Consider the following 19890-nt stretch of genomic DNA (forward strand, 5'->3'; position numbering starts at 1 on the left):
ATCTGATCACTCTCCTGCTGAAAAACTTTGACAAGATCTTTATTAAGTATTTTCCTCATTGCCCAAATAATGTTGTACAAACTCCGCATACTACACTCTTTCTATCCAGTGAATCTACCATTTCATTTCTTTATACTTTTCATATATTACTGCCTCTGCTTGGCCAAAACTCTTACTCACCCTCCAGACCTGTCTATCCCATGATGCCTCCCAGATGCTCCCATCTGTGCCACCACTGCATTCAGTTCACACATCCATTACACATGGTGCTATCAATATGTATTAACCAATCCGTTTCTCCTACTGGATCATAAGATCCTGGAGAGCAAGTTCAGTGATGTTGTATTCAGATTGTTTCCCCAGTACTTATCACTATACTTGGCACAGAAATGTCCGATAAATAAAAATTTAGGTCAGCTGCCGTGGCTCAGTGGTTAAGCTTCAACCTATGAGCCAGGAGGTCACGGTTATATTCCCAGTCACGGTTCAATTCCTGGTCAGGGCACATGCCTGGGCTGCAGGCTGGATCCCTGTAGGATGCATGCAGGAGGCAGGTGATCAATGATTCTCTCTCATTATTGTTTCTATCTCTTTCTGCTTTCCATTCCTCTATGAAATCGATAAAAATATATTTAAAAGTAAAATAAATAAAAATAAAAAATGTAATGAACGAAATTTAAAAGTGAATGAAATAACTTGTTTATAAGGGGCTAGGAAAAGAAAAATGTCTTCCTAACAGTTAAGTGCTTTCCTACATCAAACCTGTACATGATGTCTGAGGTTTTTAGGCTAAAGAAACACTCACTCTGATAGTTTTAGTAATAGCTGAATTAGCAGATTCAGGAATAAAAAATGATAGTTTCAGTTTTTCAAGATGAAGCGTTCTGGAGATTGGTTGCACAACAATATGAATGTACTTAATACCACTGAATTGTACACTTAAGAATACAATTAATTGACTAATGGCCTAAGGAGGACAGATGTTTACTTCAGTAAACATACTAATTTATACACCAGATATTGTATGGAGCACTGAGTGAACGCTGATGTAAGAAGTTGCATCTGTAATTTAATTAAAATTAGTGACTTATTAAAACTAGATGATTTCAGAAATAAGAAAAATCATGGAAAAGAAAAAAGCATTAACCAAGTTAGAGGAAAAAACTCAGCTCAGAACCCAGGTTTTATTAAGAATGAAAGGGCTCTCTTAAAATACTAGTGTGCACGCGCGCGCACTCACACACACACACACACACACAACTAGCACATTTCAATCCCAAACAATTCAAGAAGTGAAGGCTAGCGCGTACTGCATTAATACTTCAGGTAGGAGTTTGCATTCCTGGGTTATCTAGGCTCTACCTGTGAGATATCAAACAAATATGACACACTGTAATGCTGTACTACCTACTGGGATTAATGTGAGAATCAAATGAAAGCCCTATTACAAAGGGAACGTGTAATCATCTTCTCCAACCTCACTTCTCCAGATTCTCCAAGTCTCCCAACAAGGTTCTCATCATTCTGTGGGGGTGAGGGAGAGATACAAACTCCTACCATTCTGACTAGGTGGAGTTCTGTTGTTCTTGTTTTACATGAGGAAGAAAAGTAGGAGGCGGGAGAAGAGGGAAAGAAGGTAGGAAAGTTGTTCATAACGAGCAAATAACCTCTTCCCAAAAGAAAGGATTAACCATACCTTCTTATCAATGAAAGACAGAATCTTAAGCTTTATATAAACTGCTCATGTTAAATTTTTTCCCCAGTGACGGCCAGTAAAACTTTTGACCTTTAGCATATTTCAGAAAATTGTACAATAGTTATTTGAATGTATATTAACCTTTCCTACTCTACTGCAGATATGATGTCTAAAGGACGAACTCAGTATTTAACCTTTAGGAGTTGTTTGTGGATTGTCTTAATTGAGATAATAGTCAGGTACAATATAAAGCTAGGTAGGTGGTTGGAGTTGTGCCTAAGAGAACTGGATGAAAGGAAGAAATGAATGAAAAAAGAAACAAGAATTTCATCTCCCTTTGACTTCTCCCAACCTCTATTATTTATTTCTAAAGACCTAGGCAGAAGCCTTCTACTTACTAATTAATATTCTATATGTCTACATGTTTATAAGTATTTTAATATTGTTAACACTTTATAAAAATAGTGTTTTCACCCCAGGCATGAAAATAGAGTGGGGCAAAAGTAGGTTTACAGTAGTGAGTATGCAAAACAGTTTATTCTTGTATTATTATTTATTAGTTATAAAATTTTCCATATGAACTCTAAACCTGCTTTTGTCCCATCCTATATTTAGAGGAAAGTACACCAAGTGGGTATTTTTTTTAAAAAAGTTAACTCATTTGGCAAACAATCTTGTGCAAAATATTCACCAATTAAAACATGTGCAAGAAAACATTTAAAGAGAAAAAAATGTGCATTATGTGAGTTTCCATTTAGAATCTCATTTGCATATATAGTATAATAGTAATATTTTAACTTGTATAACCAAAGTAGTTGTGAATAAAAATCATAGATTTAAGTTTTTCCTGCACTCACAATATACCTTCATTTTCAGGAATGTCAGAAATAGAATGTCCTTGAGACAATGCATAGCCCCAAATACCAGAATTCATATATCCTCACCATCTAATTAACAGAAACTTTTATTACAGTATAACTGTAACATGGAAGCACAGAAAATCTGGGGATTCCATAGATTAGTCCATTTCCCCCCAATTTCTTAAGAATCACTTCAGGGGAGCCTATTAAAAATACAGATTACCACAATTCTCAGAAATTCTGATTCAATTGCTCTGAGCAGGACAGAAATTTTTATTCCTCAAAGTGACTGGATGATTAGCTAAGTTTGGAAACAATGATCTAGTATAGTAGTTCTCAAATTACAAGGTCTTAGCATAATTTGAGCTTTTAAAAACCTAAACACAGGCTGAGGTTTAGACATAGCAATGACATCAACACCTTTGAAAAAGCTCTCCATAGATGATTGAGAACCCGATCTTGGAGAACTTGAAACATTCTTGCAGAACCCTCTTAGCAATTAAGAAAACAGGCTTGCTCAAGTTCACAAAGCTAAATGGTACCAAAGCTGGAGCTAGAATAATTTCTTCTGACTCCTAGTTAACTTTGTTTTTTTGATGTCGTTGTTTTGTTTTTTCATGTAGGTTGAACAATAATAAAAAAAAAAGTGTGGAAAACACATCTTTTTGCCTCAGAATTATGCTGCCACTTAATAAGCTAACCTTGTTTCAGAAATTACTAGAAAATATTTTCTTATTCCTAATAGAAAATAAGCTTACTACTTAATCTTTGGTTCCTACTAAGCTGTTAATATATCTTACGAAAAATTCTTTCAATTTTTTTTTAACTTCTGATTCAGTGTTTTAAATTTTCATTATTTTTAAAGTTCCTTACTAGCAAAATTATTTTGACACCTGAATTTGGTGACATAGTTTCTTCAATACATAGATACATAATTCTACATATTGTGAACAAACAACAGATTTTCTTCTTCCATACACACAAAAAAATTATTTTAGGCTCCTAGGCAAAACCTCATCTTTGGTTTGTCTACAGATATTGAGTGGGAAACTTCTCAACCCATCCCTAGAATTTTCTTATTTTAGTAAGACAATGTAAAAATAAATCATGAAAAATGTCAAGTGCAAGCTTACTCATAATTTTAAAGTTTTTTCACTTTCTAAAAAATTACTGTATGTTTAATGCTTTCTGGCAATCTTTTATCATTACAGTACCAAAGTTATCGAAATATCATTTTTATCCCTCTCAAAAATTGCCAGCTATTTAGATATTTTAAATTTTCAAATTTCTGTGATGTTTGTGATTTCTGCTTCTGTATTGTGCGCGTTGAAGCGTTTGGAATGCTGCCCGAAAGCAGACATTAGTCCATCGGTAGAACTTCAGCAATGTGTATGCACAATGTGTACTTTTGATTACCTCTATTCCCAAAGAATTGCCAGATTCTAGATTTTTCAATATACTACATAGAAGAATCAGATGCAATGGGTTTTGCAGTCACATTCAATGGGTTCTAATACTTTTAGAGAAGGAAAGCTCTTCCTTCTTCCTCATCATTAAGATGTCAACGTACAGGCACGTGCTGCTTAACAAAGGGAATGCGCTCTGAGAAATGGCTCGGTGAGGCAGCATTGTGCCAGCATCACAGAGTGCACTCGCGCAAACCTACACGGTGCAGCCTCCCGCTGTCATTACAGGTGCCAGACTTTCCGGGACTGGCAGCGCAGCGGGTCTGCGGACACCAGCATCACCCCAAACACGTGAAGACCTTGCGCTAAGATGTTAGAACACAACAGCTACGCGGCCCCGGGCGATAGGCATCTTCCAGCTCCATTCCCGTGTAACCCTATAGGACCTCGGTGGTATATTTGGTCCACTATCGACCCAAATGTCATTTCACCGCTTCGACTCTAAGTAAGAAACCTAATCAAAAGTTCAGTACGCTCTTTACCCTGCTTAAAATCTGTAAATAACACAAACCTTTCAGTGGAACTAAGAGTATGCCTCTAGAGGTAAAGCAAAACTAAAAAAATCAACATCTCAGGTAAATGTTCAGGTGACATATCATACTTAGAAGATTGGGCTTAGATGGGATAATCCATGGGGTTTCCACTCAGTGCCTCACCAAGGTTGGCAAAGCCTAAGTATTTGTGTTAACATTTTAAACTTGAAACTTGCCATTTCAGACACATGGCCTGTTGGTTTGCTTAAATATTTCCTAAAAGAAAAAAAAACAAAACAAACAAAACAAAACAAAACAAAAAAAACCCCCAAACATGTTTATTTTTCGGAGTGTGCTAGGGTCCCGCTCAAACACCAGTTATTACCAATTCGTGGCCGGTCCTGTCTGGCCAGGCCCGTAGCGCCAGCCGTGGGCGGGGGTCGCGCGTGCGGCGGGCGGGGCGGGAGGCCGGAAGGACCCGCTCGGCGGGCTGGGACGGGACCGGACGGGAGGGGCCGGCCTCCCCGCGGCCGCCAGCCGGCCTCCCCGGGCGCCGTCCAGCACGGCGGCCCGGTGATGCCTCGGTCATGCAGGGCCCGCCCGCCCCCGCCCAGCCCTCTCCTCCGACACACAGACAGACAAGGTTCCGACCTGCCGCGCCCTGCGTGTTCACAGTCTGTCATGTTTGGTCAGGAGCGGGGCGGGGCTGCGGGCCGGTCTGCGGGGCGCGGGACCCCGGCCGCCCGCCGTAACGAGGCGGTAAAAACTCACGGTTACTAGTGAGCGACACAGACACAGACTTTCCAGTCTGTTAACAACCACGCCAGAGAGATGCGCTCTCTGCAAACACGGGCGCGGCCGCGGCCGGCGCCGCCACGCTAGTCTCTACTCGCCGCCGGCGGCCGAGGCTCGGGAGCGGGCGGGCGAGCGCGCCGCGACGCAGGGGTTTGGACAGTGGCCGTGGCAGTGACTGCTCCTCACCGACATGGCGGCCCCGGGGCGGCGTTCGACAAGATGGCGTCGCTCACCAGCCGGGGACTCCAGGCGCAATATCCCTCCGCGCGCCCGCCTCGCCCCGCCCGTTGCGCGTCGGCCATTGCAGGAAGCGGCCGTCAGTCACCTGCAGGGGCGGGTCTCCAGCACTTGGCCAGCGGCGGAGGCGGCTCTGGGTCCGGGGGCGGCCTCCGCTCGAGTGTCCCGGGCGGTTCGGGTCTCAGTGGCACCGCAGGACGCCGCCAACCGGGGGTTGGGGAGGCTCCTAACTAGTGGCTTCTGAAGCAGTCCTTCGGTGTGGGCTGTGTTAATATGGGTCACTCGTGGGGTGTGTTTTTTAAATATATATTGGGAGTTATTTTTAATATATTTTTAGTGATGGAGAAATGTACTTTTTCCTTCATGGTTGTAGCGAGCTCTCTTCTTATAATGTGTAGTACTCCGAATCACGTTTTGAGGAAAATAGCGTGGCTTGCTTCTAGAGGAAACGCCCTTGCTTTTTATTAAAATGATGGACTTAGGACTTGACCCTTCCAAATATCTGAGTTCCTTTGCCATTGCTTAGTGGTAACAACAAAGGTCCACAAGTAGGCCAGGCAAGCTCTGGGGACCACGTGCATCCTGGCAGGCTGGGAGACCAAGAGTAACTACCCAGGATGGTCTGATCACAAATTGCTAACTGGGCAGGTCATGGCAGGTGTCAAGTTCCAGGCCTGTTAGCTTCCTTAGCAACTCACTCTTTGCCTGGAATATGAGCCCAGCCTATTCTCCTGCATCTAGGAGGATAAGCCACCTTTGAAAGGTCGGGGTAATTTTCTTTTCCAACACCTCGACTGGGAGACTATGAAACTCCTTATTGTTATCTTGTTGCCCACTTATTTACTGTAAATGTTAATTACCCCATACCTACCAACGTAAAAGAAGTATGTAACTCCATTTTGTTTTTTATCCAATGATTTCAATGCTTTGCTTTCCCTCACCTCCCTAATCTACCACCAATGGATTTCATGCAATTTCTTATAATTGCATGAAATCCATTTCTTATAATTGCTCCTTTGGTCCTACTTCATAAAAGGGACTGGAAAACTGCCTTTTCCCAGAGTTCATTTATACTCCTAGCTTTATCTTTTCCTGTGGACATTACCTCAATACCGAGCTCAAATATGCTCCTTTCAAAAAGAAGCCTTCCCAACCACTTTTCTGAATCCTCTTAGTTCTTGGTGCTTTTAAATGAACTGTCTGCCTAAAAGTTGTGTTAATCCCATTGGATGAAAACACTCTACAAGTCACGTGAACTGTCCACACCTGTTTCCTTATCTAGAAAATGTGGAAAAGCACCTGTAATAAGTTGAGTGTCCTGGGTTCCAGTGAGCATTAAGTGGGCTAAATGTGAAACATGCCTGATATTAAGCGAGCGCTTAAATCAATGTTTCTTTTTAGAAACAAAGGGTTTTTGATCTATAGAAGAACCCTAAGGACCGAGCCTAAAAACCATAGCAAATATTTGAGAGATAACGGGTCGCCAAGTGCAACCAGAAACATGGATTTAGGGCGGTGCCTGCGCGGAGCTAGTTGATCAGAGCGCGCGTGCGCACTGGGGCAAGGAGCGCGTGCGCAGAGGGGGCGGGCGGCGCATGCGTAGGCCGCCTGCGGGGCCCCGGGAGCCCCTCCTTCCTCTCCTCCGCTCCCGCTGGTGGTTGTCACTAGGTAGCTGCGGGACTCTGGACGGGAGGATGGATTTTGAGAATCTTTTCTCCAAACCCCCCAACCCGGCCCTGGGCAGAAAATCGGTCACGGACTCCGACGCCAAGGACTCTGACGACAGGTGACGCCCGTGTTTTGCTGCCCTGAGCGCCGGGGTCCCAGTGGGTTCCGCCCCTTCGCGCGTCCCAGACACCAAGTCGCGGGGGGCGTGAAGCGCGCGGGAAGCTCAGACGTGGAGCGATGGTGCGGGGCGGGCGCGGTGGTGGAAGCCGGAGCGGGGGGCCCGAGCGGGGCGAGGGTGCGCCGGGAAGCTCCCCTTTCTCCCGGCGGACTAGAGCACGTGTGAGCTCCTAGAAGACAGAGGTCATCTGTCATTTCTCACCGACACGTGCTAGGCACTCTTTGTAGAAAATAATGAACCGTCAGTTCGCCAAGCGGTGAAGTATGAGTGAATAATCTGCTCTTATTCCACTGGTCAGCATCGAAAGATCCTAAAAACTATCACAAAGCAGCAAAGACCTTTTGGTTATATTTCCTTTATGTTGAAAGGGGAAATGAGGCCGCTGGCCAAATGGCTCTAACTCATCTCATTCGTGGAGACTTGGATATGTAGTTTCTTTACACCCAGATATTCATTCACTCTTTTCCTTGTGCCTTTGAAATGCTAAAAACCCATCTTTTCTTCTAAACCTGCATCTTTGACCCAGTTTCCCTAGGCCAAAACCATACACAACCTTTATTCCTTTCTTTCTCTTATCAATTGTAAGTCCTATTATGGTTGACTTTACCTCCAGATCACTAAAATCTTTTCACTTCTCTCCGTCTCACATACCTTAATTGGAACTATTGCTTTAATTCAGGCTACCATCAAGAGCTTTACTATGGTGCATAATAGAAAATGTCTTTTAATCTTCACAGCCTTTAAGATATCCTTATTTTTGTAGATGAGAAAGTTGGGGTACAGAGATGATAAATAACTTGTCAAGATTACACAGTGTACTAGTAAGTGGCAAAACTAGGATTAAGTTACTTACGTAAGTCTTCCTCTAGGACCCATGATTTCATCCCCATGTTTCTAAGGCACAATTGGCTAAAATAAGACTTATAAATATTGAAAAGAGAAAAAGATACTAATTACTTGCAGATGATAGGATCATCTACAAAGAAAAAGGAGAGGAATCAATAAACTTAAAATACGTAAGAGAAATCAGCAATATAAATAATCACACAAAAGACAGCGGCAACATGTAAAAAACCAATAGCAGCCATCAATTTGAAAATTTTACTGAACTACTTTTATGTCATCCTTTTATAACACTTATGGATTTTTGCCAAAATGTCAGGTGCAGATGGTATTTCAATATGGTTATGGTGAGTGTCTGTGAACTATTATTCATATCCTTTGCCCATTCTTCTCTTTAAAATTTTAGGCTCTCTAGTGAGCAGATATTTTATCCCAATTTGTTATTTGTCTTTTGACTTTGCTTATGGCATTATTTTCTATGCATAAAGGTTTTTGTCTGTTTTAAAAGCAGTCAAATGAATCAATCTTTTATCGTTTCTGGAGGGGTTTTTTGTTTGTTTGTTTGTTTTTATCTAGTAACTTTATTATGGAACTAGAGACCTGGTGCACAAAATTTGTGCACTCAGGGGACCCCTAAGCCCCGCCTGCGCCCTCTCTCAGGTGGGAAATCTCTGGGCCCCTTGGGAGCACACTGACCATTAGGGGGCAGCTCCTGCATTGAGCGTCTGCCCCCTGGTGGTCAGTGTGCGTCATAGCAACCAGTCGTTCTGCCGTAGGGCCAAACTGACTCTCCGACATCCTCCAACGGGTCCCAGATTGGGAGAGGGTGCAGGCCAGGCCAAGGGACCCCACCGGTGCACAGTTGGGGTGGGGAGGGACACAGGAGGTTGGCCAGCCAGGGAGGGACCGCAGGAAGGCTCCAGGGCATGTCCCACCTGTCTCGCTCAGTCCTGATGAGCTGGACCCCAGCAGCAAGCTAACCTACTGGTTGAAGCATCTGCCTCCTGGTGGTCAATGCATGCCGTAGCAAGCAGTTGAGTGGCCTTAGCATATCATTAGCATATTACGCTTTGATTGGTTGAACAGCCAACTGGATGACTGGACACTTAGCATATTAGGCTTTTATTCTATAGGAATATAGGATTACTCATTTATTGAGCACCAGCTATGTACAAGACATTATTCTAGGCCCTGGGAACATAACAAATTAAATATATTTTTAAAAAGTCTCGTGCTCATGAGATTTATATTCTTGGGGCACAGGCAATATGTAAATATACAGTCCTCAAGTAATGTCATTTCATTCTACTTTGTTTCATTCTAAGGTCGATGAGATGCCATAGGAACCTAACTCCTGTGAATATCAGTTAGCCTATGGTAAAATTGATTTCATTATATGCTTCATTGCAGTTCCAAGAGCCTATGGATGATATACTGTATGGTATTGTAGGTGGTGATAAATGACATAGAGAAAAATGAAAGAGGGTTAGTTGGATAAGAAGGGAGGATGTATGATGGAAAGGATGTAGATATTTTAAAGAAGGTGATTAAGGGAAGCCTTATATATTAACATTAATGAGTAATATTTGAGAGTAGGGACCTGAAGGAGGTGAGGGAGGCTGATATCTAGCTGGAGAATGTTCCATATAAAGGTCCTGAAGTGTAGGAGCTTGGTGTGATTGGGTGGTGGGAACAAAGTGGCCAGAATGACAATTGGAGTAGAGTAAGAGTAGTCAGACTTGAGTGGTATTGGGTAGGATGGGGGAGGCAGATCATGTAGGGACTTGTAGGTGCCATAATAAGGACTTTGGCTTCTACCCTACATAAGATAAGAGGCCATTGGAGGGTTTTCAGCAGGGAGTAACAGTTTAGTAGGGTTTTTCCGCTTGTGTTGAGAGTAGAATGTAGGGCGGCAAGAGCTTGCATCATAGTATTAGTGGTAAGAGTGGTCAACTATAAATAAAATGTTGAAGATAAACTGCATGTCTTCATGGTTTGGAGGAGGGACATAAGAGGAGTCAAGGACAACATCAAGGTTTTGGGGCGGTATCATTAAAAGGTTGGACTTGCAGTTTAAGATAGCAGAAGTTCAGTTTTGGATATATTAAGGTTAGTCTAGTAGACACCAGGTAGATATGGTAAATAGGGAGTTGGCTCTGCCTGCCAGCATTCCAATCTTAGTTCCACCATTTACTAGGTTTGTGGCAAGTTGCATAAGCTTTCTGTAATTCAGTTCTCTCATCTGTAAAACGGCCTTTTAAGCAGTAGTATGTACATTATAGGGTTGTGATAATGTGTATGGGACAGTGTCCAGGCACAGAGTAATCATAATGCAAGTGTTCACTGCTGCTGTAGTTGCTATTATCACTATTCTGCCCAAGGATAGATTACTTCCTGCTCCCCGTGATTCATTACTGAAAACTAAAACAATAAAGATACACAGGATTTGATTTATTGGCTCTTGCTTCTGTAAAAGGCTCAAAACATGGTAGCTTATCTGATGGGTGTAATTCTGAAGCTCTGAATGGAGATAGATCAGTGGTAAACTGTTGGATTGGGTATAGCTGTGAAGCCTGAATTCCTGTAACTTGAAAAGAAGCACAAAGCCACTATTCACATTCTTGTAACATGTTGCTCTGAGTATGTACAGATTGCCTAGTCCTTGCCTTTATCTAGCATGTAACACACATTTGAAGCTTTATTCAGTAGTCACTACTTTCTGAGACAAAATTGTGTTTAATGCCCCATGTCTATACCATCAACTATTATTTCTCTTTATTTATGAACTAGAGACCCGGTGCACGAAATTTGTACACGGGGGGGGGGGGGGGGGAGGGGTCTCTCTTCAGTCCAGCCTGCACCCTCTCCAATCCGGGACCCCTTGGGGGATGTCTGACTGCCGGTTTAGGCCCGATCCCTAGGATCGGGCCTAAACCGGCAGTCGGACATCCTTCTCACAATCCTGGACCGCTGGCTCCTAATCACTCACCTGCCTGCCTGGTGGCCCCTAACTGCCCCCCCTGCCGACCTGGTTGCCCCTAACTGCCGCGCCCCCCCCCCCCCCCCCCCGCTGGCCTGGTTGCCCCCAATTGCCCCCCTCTGCTGGCAGCCTGGTTGCCCCCAACTGTGCCCCGCCTCCCCACCAGCCTAGTCGCCCCTCACTGCCCCCCTGCCAGCCTAATTGCCCCCAACTGTCCCCCCTGCTGGCCTGGTTGTCCCCAACTGCACCCCCCACCCCCTCGCTGGTCCAGTCGCCCCTAACCGCCCCCCCCCACTGGCCTGGTCACCCCTCACTGCCCCCCTGCCAGCCTGGTTGCCACACACAGTCTGCTTCTTCAGTCGTTTGGTTGTCCCTCACTAACCCCCCTGCCGGCCTGGTCGTAGGCAGCCATCTTGTGAGGGCGTGAGGGTTAATTTGCATATTACCTCTTTATTACATAGGATTTTACTGGCTTCTCTGTTCACCAGTTTTTTTGTATTTCCTGTCTTTATCTTTCTTGGGTTCATTTTTAGTTTTGCTGAAATACCCTCAAATAACTTTACTTGATGGTGTGCATGCATTCCAGCTTCTCAGTCCTTGTGAATGTGAAAACAACTTTTCTTTTTCACCTTCCACTTGAATATAAGTTTGGGCTCTCCTGACCTGGGAAGGCACCCTGAATTCTACCTGAAATACTCTTCTCCCTTGCATTCATTCCTCTTTGTTTGCTCTTTCATGTCTTTTAGGTTCAGAAAGCCTCTGGCACCTAAATCTAGATTGTGTCCTTCATATATATACCTGTATTTACCCACACCATATTGAAATTGATTTCCTTCTCTCTTCCAAACAGATAGAAAGTTCTCAGAAGGCAGGGACAAGGTCTATTTTATTCATTGTTGTATCCTAGGATTTAAGGCCCAGAGCCTATATGCTGAGTATGGTAGATACTCAGCATTTGTTGAATGAATTGAATGAGAATGAATGGATAAATTAAAAACCTGCTAATATTTGAGCTAATGTTCAAGGTTATATAATCTAAAATTTCAGCTTTATTTTTTACTCATAAACATGTTGTCATTTACTACTCATAATAATTTTGTACATAATTCTCTGGAAAGAAGGGTAGGTGGAGTAGAATTTAAATTTGGAATTTCTTTGAGGGAAGTTGAAGATAAGCCAAAGCCATGGATTTTAATGCTGTGGGATGAACGCTTTTCAGGTTGAAAAAAATTCTCTTGTGTTATTTCATATTTTTGCTACAGAATCGATGATGAAGTAGATGATACAGAAGTTGAAGAAACACAAGAAGAGAAAATAAAAGTGGAATGTGAGCATATGCCCAAAAAAGTAAGATTAAGTTGGCATATTGATAAAACAGCACAGTAAACCTTCGATTTTGCAGACCTTGATTTAACAGTCTTTGGATTTAATGGACAAAATTTCTGGTCCGTATGTCATGTGAAAATTAATATCCTGTTAATTTTTAAATGTTTTAACCAAGATTTGCTTATAATTAAATCAACTGGTTATTGTTTTTATTAATTAACTCTTATTTTAAACAAATTTTAGCAAATAGGCTATATGTTGGAAAACATACTGTAGTAATTTTGCCAACGTAAATAAACATTACATATCTACAACTATAGTTTACATATTTAAATCCAAGAGTCACTGCTTGTAGCCAATGTTTGGCCAATGATTAGAATGTGATCACACCTTATCGCACATATAATTGGTTCTGTTTTTGAGTGGTGTCACTTTCTGCAATGGTATTAACTCATGCTGTGGGATGTTCCCATGTGCACTAAGCCACACCTAGCCATGTGCATTTGTTTGCTCATGGTAACTGGTGAATGCACACATTTAATAAATTTAAAATTACAGTAATACTTTTCTGTGAAATTAAACTTTTCATACTTAATTTTAATTGTAGAATGTGTATAAATAAAAACAGGTAAATTAATTGTCAATTATTTAATATACAAATTCGTAAAACATACTTTATTATATAACGGACTTTCAGCTTTAACAGACACCCACTCACCTGAATTAGTCTGCTATATTGAGGTTTTACTGTAATGGATATGAGAAACTTTTTAGGGATCCTGTTTGTTTCATTTTAGTTAGCATTTGAGACACAGTTACTTACATCAAACCCAGTTACACTTTTAAAAAAATTTATCCTTAAGGGCTTTGTCATTTAACATGAACTATTTTTAGTGCATTGTATTTATTTTTGTTTTCCCTATTTCTGAAATGAGTTGTCAAGTGTTTCAAAGTTTTCTTCTTAAATTAGATATAAATTTTAAGGATATCGAATTGCTAATGTAACTAACCTTAGTGATTTAAAGCGTAAAGCTTGTATTCATTTGCTAGGACTGCCATAACAAAGTACCTGACTGGTGTTCTCAATGGTTAGAGTGTCATCCTGTGCATCGAAGGGTCATGAGTTTGAATCCCAGTCAGTGCACATACTCAGGTTGCAGGTTTAATCCCCGGTCTGGGCCTGTATGTGAGGCAACCTATCGATGTTTCTCTCTCTCCCTCTCCTTTCCTCTCTCTCTAAAATAAATGAAAAAGATTCTCAGGTGAGAATTTTTAAAAAGTATTACAAACTGGGTAACTTAAAAAGTGGAAGTTTGTTGACTCATGCTTCTGGAGTCTAAAAGTCTGAGATCAAAGTGTCGGCTGTGAAAGGGAATCTGTTTCAGGCCTTTCCCATAACTTCTGGTGGTTTGCTGGCATCTTTGGTTTCCTTGGCTTGGCTTCCAGAGCATCACCTTGATCTTTACCTACCTGTTTGGCGTTCTCCCTGTGTGCATGTCTGTGTCTAAATTTCCCCTTTTCTTAAGGACACTGGTTTTAAAGGATTAGAGCCCACTCTAATACCTCATTTTAATTATACATACAATGCCCTTTTTCCAAAAAAAAAAAAAAAAAAAAGAGTCACATTCTAAGGCAGGCATCCTCAAACTACGGCCCGCGGGCCACATGCCGTTTTGTTTTTTACTTCAAAATAAGATATGTGCAGTGTGCATAGGAATTTGTTCATAGTTTTTTTTTAAACTATAGTCCGGCCCTCCAATGGTCTGAGGGACAGTGAACTGGCCCCCTGTTTAAAAAGTTTGAGGACCCCTGTAATCTAAGGTACTGAGGGTTAGGAGTTCAACGTAAGAATTTGGGGGGACACAACCAGTAACAAAGCCAATATCTGCTCTTCTTTTGCCTCTTTTTTCTCTTTTGAACTTCTTTTTTTAATTATTAATTTTAGCACATTACAAAAGAATGGGTTTTAATTGGCAATGAGACTCACAGACACAAATAGACTATACTGCGATACTCTTTTTTTTTTTTTCAAGGATATTATTCTTTTTGACAAGATCACAGAAGTGCAGACATTGTCTTGGGCTATGTTTCACATTGAATGAATAAAGCTTTTCAAAATGTTAATCATCAACCATGATGGAAATTGCTTTAAGATATTTTTACAAACTGTTTTGATGAGTTCTAAGATTCTGTGTGACATTTGTTTATGTCCCTGCAATACTCTTATACTTAGGTTTGTACAAGGATATAAGACAGAAAATATAGCAGGTACAGCATCTTCAGCTCCTCAGGAAGACTCAGCTACCCAAGTATATGACTTCTTTTGCCCTGCTATAGACGAGGGCCAAGATTGACAGGGAGAAATTACAGCTTGGATTTCCTATAATTTTTTTCTATTATTTTAGTCATTTGGGCCCACTACTTCATGCCCATTTAAAGTCCTCTAATCCATGTATAACACTATACAGTAGATAGGCAGGTACAACATTCCAGGGTTATTTTAAGTGATTTCCAAGAAACAGTACTATGAGAAGATGGACACTTATATTATTCCTAAGGAGGCTTGCTTTAGCCCAGGCTCTTTACTCACAAGTGTGTAGAATGTGAATGTATCACAGCTGATTAAAAAGAGAGCACCCAGGACAGCACATTGGAAGTCAAGAAAGATCATTACCATCAGAGCCTCTGGTGCCTCCCTTCTCAGCCATCCTCCTTGTTTCTTCCTAGAAATACAGTCGTAACTTACGTACTAATCACTTCCTTGCTCTTCTTTACAGTTTTACTAATGCTGCCATCCACAAGAATACAGTTTGTTCTTGCCCATTTTTGTACTTTATAGAAATAAAATAGCGCCATGGATGTTCTTTTTCTCAACATTATAAGATTCATAGATGTTATGGTGTGTACATGCTTGCTTGTTTTCTTAGCTGCATAATGTTCCATTATTTGAACATAACTAGATCTGTTGGTAGACTTTTCTAGGCTTACGGTTGGCAAACCTTTAAATTGGAAAAAGAATAGGCTTTGGTAGCTATGATATATCTTAGTGTAGTGCATTTTTAATTGGGCTATTAAAATTTACTTTTATGAAATCATGAGTCACTGAATTAAACCATTTGAAAGTATAGTCAATATCATGGGAGAAATAAAATGTAAACTATAATACTGTATTTTTTTAATACAAGAATTCTCTGTTTCTTTTTAAAAATAAATATTTTTATTGATTTCAGAGAGGAAGAGAGAGAGAGAGAGAGAGAGAGAGAGAGAAATGATGAGAGAGAATCATTGATCGCTACCCCTACTGAGCATTGAGCCTGCAATTCAGGCATGTGCCCTGACCAAGAATTGAACCCTGACCTCCTGGTTTAATGCTCAACCAATGAGCCACAGCAGCCAGGCAATTTTTTTTAAATCAAAAATTAAGATTTGGGGATTTACTCTGTTAATTCAGCAGAGTACAAGGAGTATACAAAATTCAGAATCTTCCCTCAAATTATCTTTAAGGATGGCTGTGTCATACTGGTTTTTTTGTGTTTTTTTTTAATTCTGGAAAATTTCAAATACCTGAGAGTGGAAAGAATAGTATATGATCCCCCATGTATCCATCACCTAACCTCAGCAATGATCAGTTTATGGCCAGTTATTGTTTCTTCTTTATAACCACATGGTCTTGAATCATGCTAAAATTTTCAAATTGAAATTTTAATTTTTACTTAGTTTAGGCACTTTGGAAACTCTACAACCTCACCAGAGAATTTGCTACATAGAAAATCAAGAAATAAGGACTATGATGTATACACTGATAATATCTGCAATCAGGAACCAGAAGATAATTTTGCTAAAGAGCTTCAACAGTATATACAAGCCAAAGAAATGGCAAATGCTGCTCAGTCCTTATTGTCTCATAAAGAATCCTTGAAGAAAGAGGAAGCAATGTGTACACAGAAAGGTAAAGATAAAACATTTTATCATTTAAAGTCTATCTAGAGGAGCAATCACTTTGTCCATTACTTGGGGGGTGGGGGATCTCCTGCATTTTATAAGACTAGAGGCCCAGTGCATGAAATTTGTGCACGGGTAGGTTCCCTAGGCCTGTTCCATGATCAGGGCTGATCAGGTTCTCCACCTCCCTGCCTCCAACCTCTCGGCCTCCTCATTCCCTCGCTCCCTCAGCACCCCGCCACTGCTGACTGCTAGTTGTCCGCCATGGTCTGCGCCTCCCCCTGGTGGTCAGTGCACGTCATAGCGAGCGATTGAACTCCCAGTCGCCTAGTCCAACTCCCGAGGGGACACTTTGCATAGTAGCCTTTTATATATATATAGATCATCATTTATATGGATCTTTACTCCAGATGTGAGACACCCTTCAATACCTGATCACTCAGTGTACAATGCTCACTGAGTTTGCAGGAGCTGGGAGTTCAGGGTTATCAGAGGCCATGACTACTTTGAAAGGGAGGGAAAATGCTAAATCCCAGCCTCTGCATGTAAAAGGGACAAGATATACCTGTTTGTATTGCTATCATCTGAAGATGAATTGACTCAATGTCAGGGATGGTGGTGTGTCAGACTAATTTCATATATATATCCTTTTACATATCTTAGTTTCAGGTGTACAACTTAGTGATTAGTCAGTTATATAACTACAAGGTGAGTTATATAAATAAGTCCAGTACCCATCTGGCCCCGTACATAGTTATTACAGTATCATTGTATAAATGCAATAATTGATCCTCATTTACTGCCTCCCCCCTTAAAATGCTTTTCTGTTTAATACGGGTCAGAGATGAGTTTAATCTATATGAATTGTTCTCTGATAGGAATCTACACAGTCAGTTTAAACATTTGAAAGTTTTACTGTTACTGTTATATGGCAGTTCCTAATTAGATTCCTCCTACCCTGAACACTTCAGAAGGATCTGGCTTGTGGCTAGACCGGGGACTGAACCTGCAATGTAGCTATGTGCCCTGACTAGGAATCAAACCTGAGACTCTTTGGTGTACTGGGCGACGTTTCAACCAACTGAGCCACACCAGCCAGGGCTGCTATTTGTACTTTATCATCATTAAAATTAATTTCCTGTTTTCAGATGTTAAACAAAGCAATAAAAACTTTAAAGCTGCCCATAAGAATGGTATACAGAAGAAAATGAAGCGGAAATGGCCTGGCACTGCAGACAAGGGATCAAATGCATCACTGAGGAACGGTGGCTCACAGGGACAGGTACAAGGACCATTTCTGCCTTACGCTCAGTGTCAAGTCACAAAATGAGGGTTATCAGTGGTGAAATCTCTGACCGCAGTGGGCTACACATTCTTGCTCACACAGGAGCTGCCAGCACCCCCTTTAAGCCCTGGTGCTGTACCGTTGCCATGCATACATGCACATCAGTATTCCCTTTATTTGTTTACATTGACTTGATTTTTGCGTGTTGTGCTGTCAGTGTATATGGACAGACAGACGGGTAACAGGGAGAAAATACAATAATCATGAGCATATTTCAAAGGCCACAGAGTCTTATAAAGTTTCTGCAGTTGTAATCCCTGGGCTACTGGGTCTTGTTTGATTTTGCTTGTAGAAGTTCTGTACATGTAATCAGGGTGGTACCATAAGTGACTCCTCTGGACTCAGCCTTTCTGAGGGCTTCTAAACTGGTGGCAACCATTTTTAGCAGGTTTGGCCACAGGGACATGTGCTAAATTACTAGAAATACTAAATTGTCTATACTAATAAAGGGGTAATATGCTAATTAGACCAGACATTGTTCTAGACGTCCTTCCAGACTAAGCCATGGTGGCAGGGGCCGAGGCAGAGGCGGTTAGGGGCGATCAGACCAGCAGGGGAGAGCAGTTAGGGGCAATCAGGCTGACATGGGAGAGCAGTTAGGGGGCAATCAGGCCGGCAGGGGAGCAGTTAGGGGTGATCAGGCAGGCAGGCAGAGGTGGTTAGGGGTGATCAGGCAGGCAGGGGATCAATTAGGGGTGATCAGGCAGGGAGGCGAGCAGTTAGGGAGGATCAGGCAGACAGGCGAGTGGTTAGGGGCCCTCAGGCAGGCAGGTGAGCAGTTAAGGGTGATCAGGCAGGCAGGCAGAGTGGTTGGGGCGATCAGGCAGGCAGGCAGGTGAGCAGTTAGGACCCAGCAGTCCTGGATTGTGAGAGGGTGCAGGCTGGGCTGAGGGACCCTCCACTCCCCACCTCATGCACGAATTTCATGTACCAGACCTCTAGTCAAGTTATAACTGTCACTGAAATGTATGGTGCACTGAGGTGTTCCCAAATGCCAGAATGTGGAGGACTTACTCTGAGGTCTTATTACCCACCTAAGGCGTCTTGGCTTTTATCAGGCATTTTATTCAATTTCTTTGGAGAACAGCCCTCTCTTTTTGCCCAGGGTAAACTTCTTTTTGATTGTGTTCTGATGAGAGGTGGGCAGAGAGAATTTGTTATAATAACTTTGTTTGTTTCCATGTAGAATTTTAATTCGTCCTCAGTTACGGCCTCATTTCTTACCCTCAACCTAAGTCCAGCCTCCAGCTTAGAACTTGCTTTTTGTTTATCAGAAATCTGCCAAGAACCTGTTGAATTCTCTCAATTACTGATGAATGTACCTCATGCCCTCCTTCTGTACTTTATTTCTGTGGAATGTCAGGAAGCCATACTAGTTTAGTAAACCATCCTGAATCAAAAGCAGGAAAATTTTTTACTTAAAACTGCTTTAATTAAACTCCTTTACAAAAAGGGGAAAATAAAGTTGTACTGTCGTGTTTGTATTATATAGAGAACAACAAACATCAAAGCAGTGAGTTTATAGCTAGTTGTGAAGAAAAGTATAAAGGCAATCATTTGTATTTTGTGTTATTTCATTGCCCTCTGAAAAGAATCATATCAACTAGTAATACTCATCTCTAATATAACTAAAATAAGCTCTCCACGGGCAGCTGCCAGCCCTGGGCTTCTGCTACAGTGGGTACCTATGTTTGCAGCTGTCGTTTCAGAACAGCTCCAGCAGCAGTGAGAAAAGCATTCCTGAAAGTAAAGTTAACCTGATTAAAGAGAACCGGGCAGGTCTTTCTTTTTGTCGTCATGACTGCAACTTCCTCTGTCACCAACGCTGTGAATTATGGGAACAAGGATAGGCTTTGGTAGCTATGATATATCTTAGTGTAGTGCATTTTTAATTGGGCCATTACCATTGCCATTGTCCTGGTTTTATTTACACTGCTAAGTCATCTCATCTTTTTCTTTAATACAAGAAAATCAAATATGTTATTACTTGCAATAAAAGGGTCTGCTGCAGTACTGTAGGCCTGCATGTTTTGTGCAAAGGGAGCATTTAGTCACTCATTTGGATTATTGTAATATTGATT

General features: G+C 41.6%; 2 protein-coding genes across 5 annotated transcripts in view; one reads left to right on the forward strand and one right to left on the reverse strand.

Moving 5' to 3' along the window:
- Window positions 1-5592, reverse strand: part of ZC3H6 (zinc finger CCCH-type containing 6) — a gene marked incomplete at its 5' end in the record, with an annotated part of 65525 nt that extends 59933 nt beyond the window's left edge. For 3 of the 4 annotated variants that reach the window (XR_013814678.1, XR_013814679.1, XM_079792634.1), the window contains one exon: window positions 5477-5592. Coding sequence is in view for 1 of the 4 variants with exons in the window: in XM_079792634.1 (XP_079648760.1) it covers window positions 5477-5592 (116 nt within the window). Of the gene's footprint in view, window positions 1-5146 lie in introns of all 4 variants that reach the window. The other variant, XR_013814680.1, reaches the window with a different exon arrangement.
- Window positions 5593-7173: 1581 nt separating this feature from the next.
- ZC3H8 (zinc finger CCCH-type containing 8) overlaps window positions 7174-19890 on the forward strand; it is a 29728-nt gene continuing 17011 nt past the window's right edge. Inside the window, exons 1-4 of the mRNA XM_079792635.1 lie at window positions 7174-7313; window positions 12459-12543; window positions 16240-16471; window positions 17613-17746. Coding sequence (XP_079648761.1) covers window positions 7222-7313; window positions 12459-12543; window positions 16240-16471; window positions 17613-17746 — 543 coding nt within the window. The 5' untranslated portion in view covers window positions 7174-7221. The remainder of the gene's footprint in view (window positions 7314-12458; window positions 12544-16239; window positions 16472-17612; window positions 17747-19890) is intronic.

The sequence above is a fragment of the Cnephaeus nilssonii genome (genome assembly GCF_951640355.1).
Source record: "Cnephaeus nilssonii genome assembly, chromosome: 15".
NCBI classification, from domain to species: Eukaryota; Metazoa; Chordata; class Mammalia; order Chiroptera; family Vespertilionidae; genus Cnephaeus; species Cnephaeus nilssonii.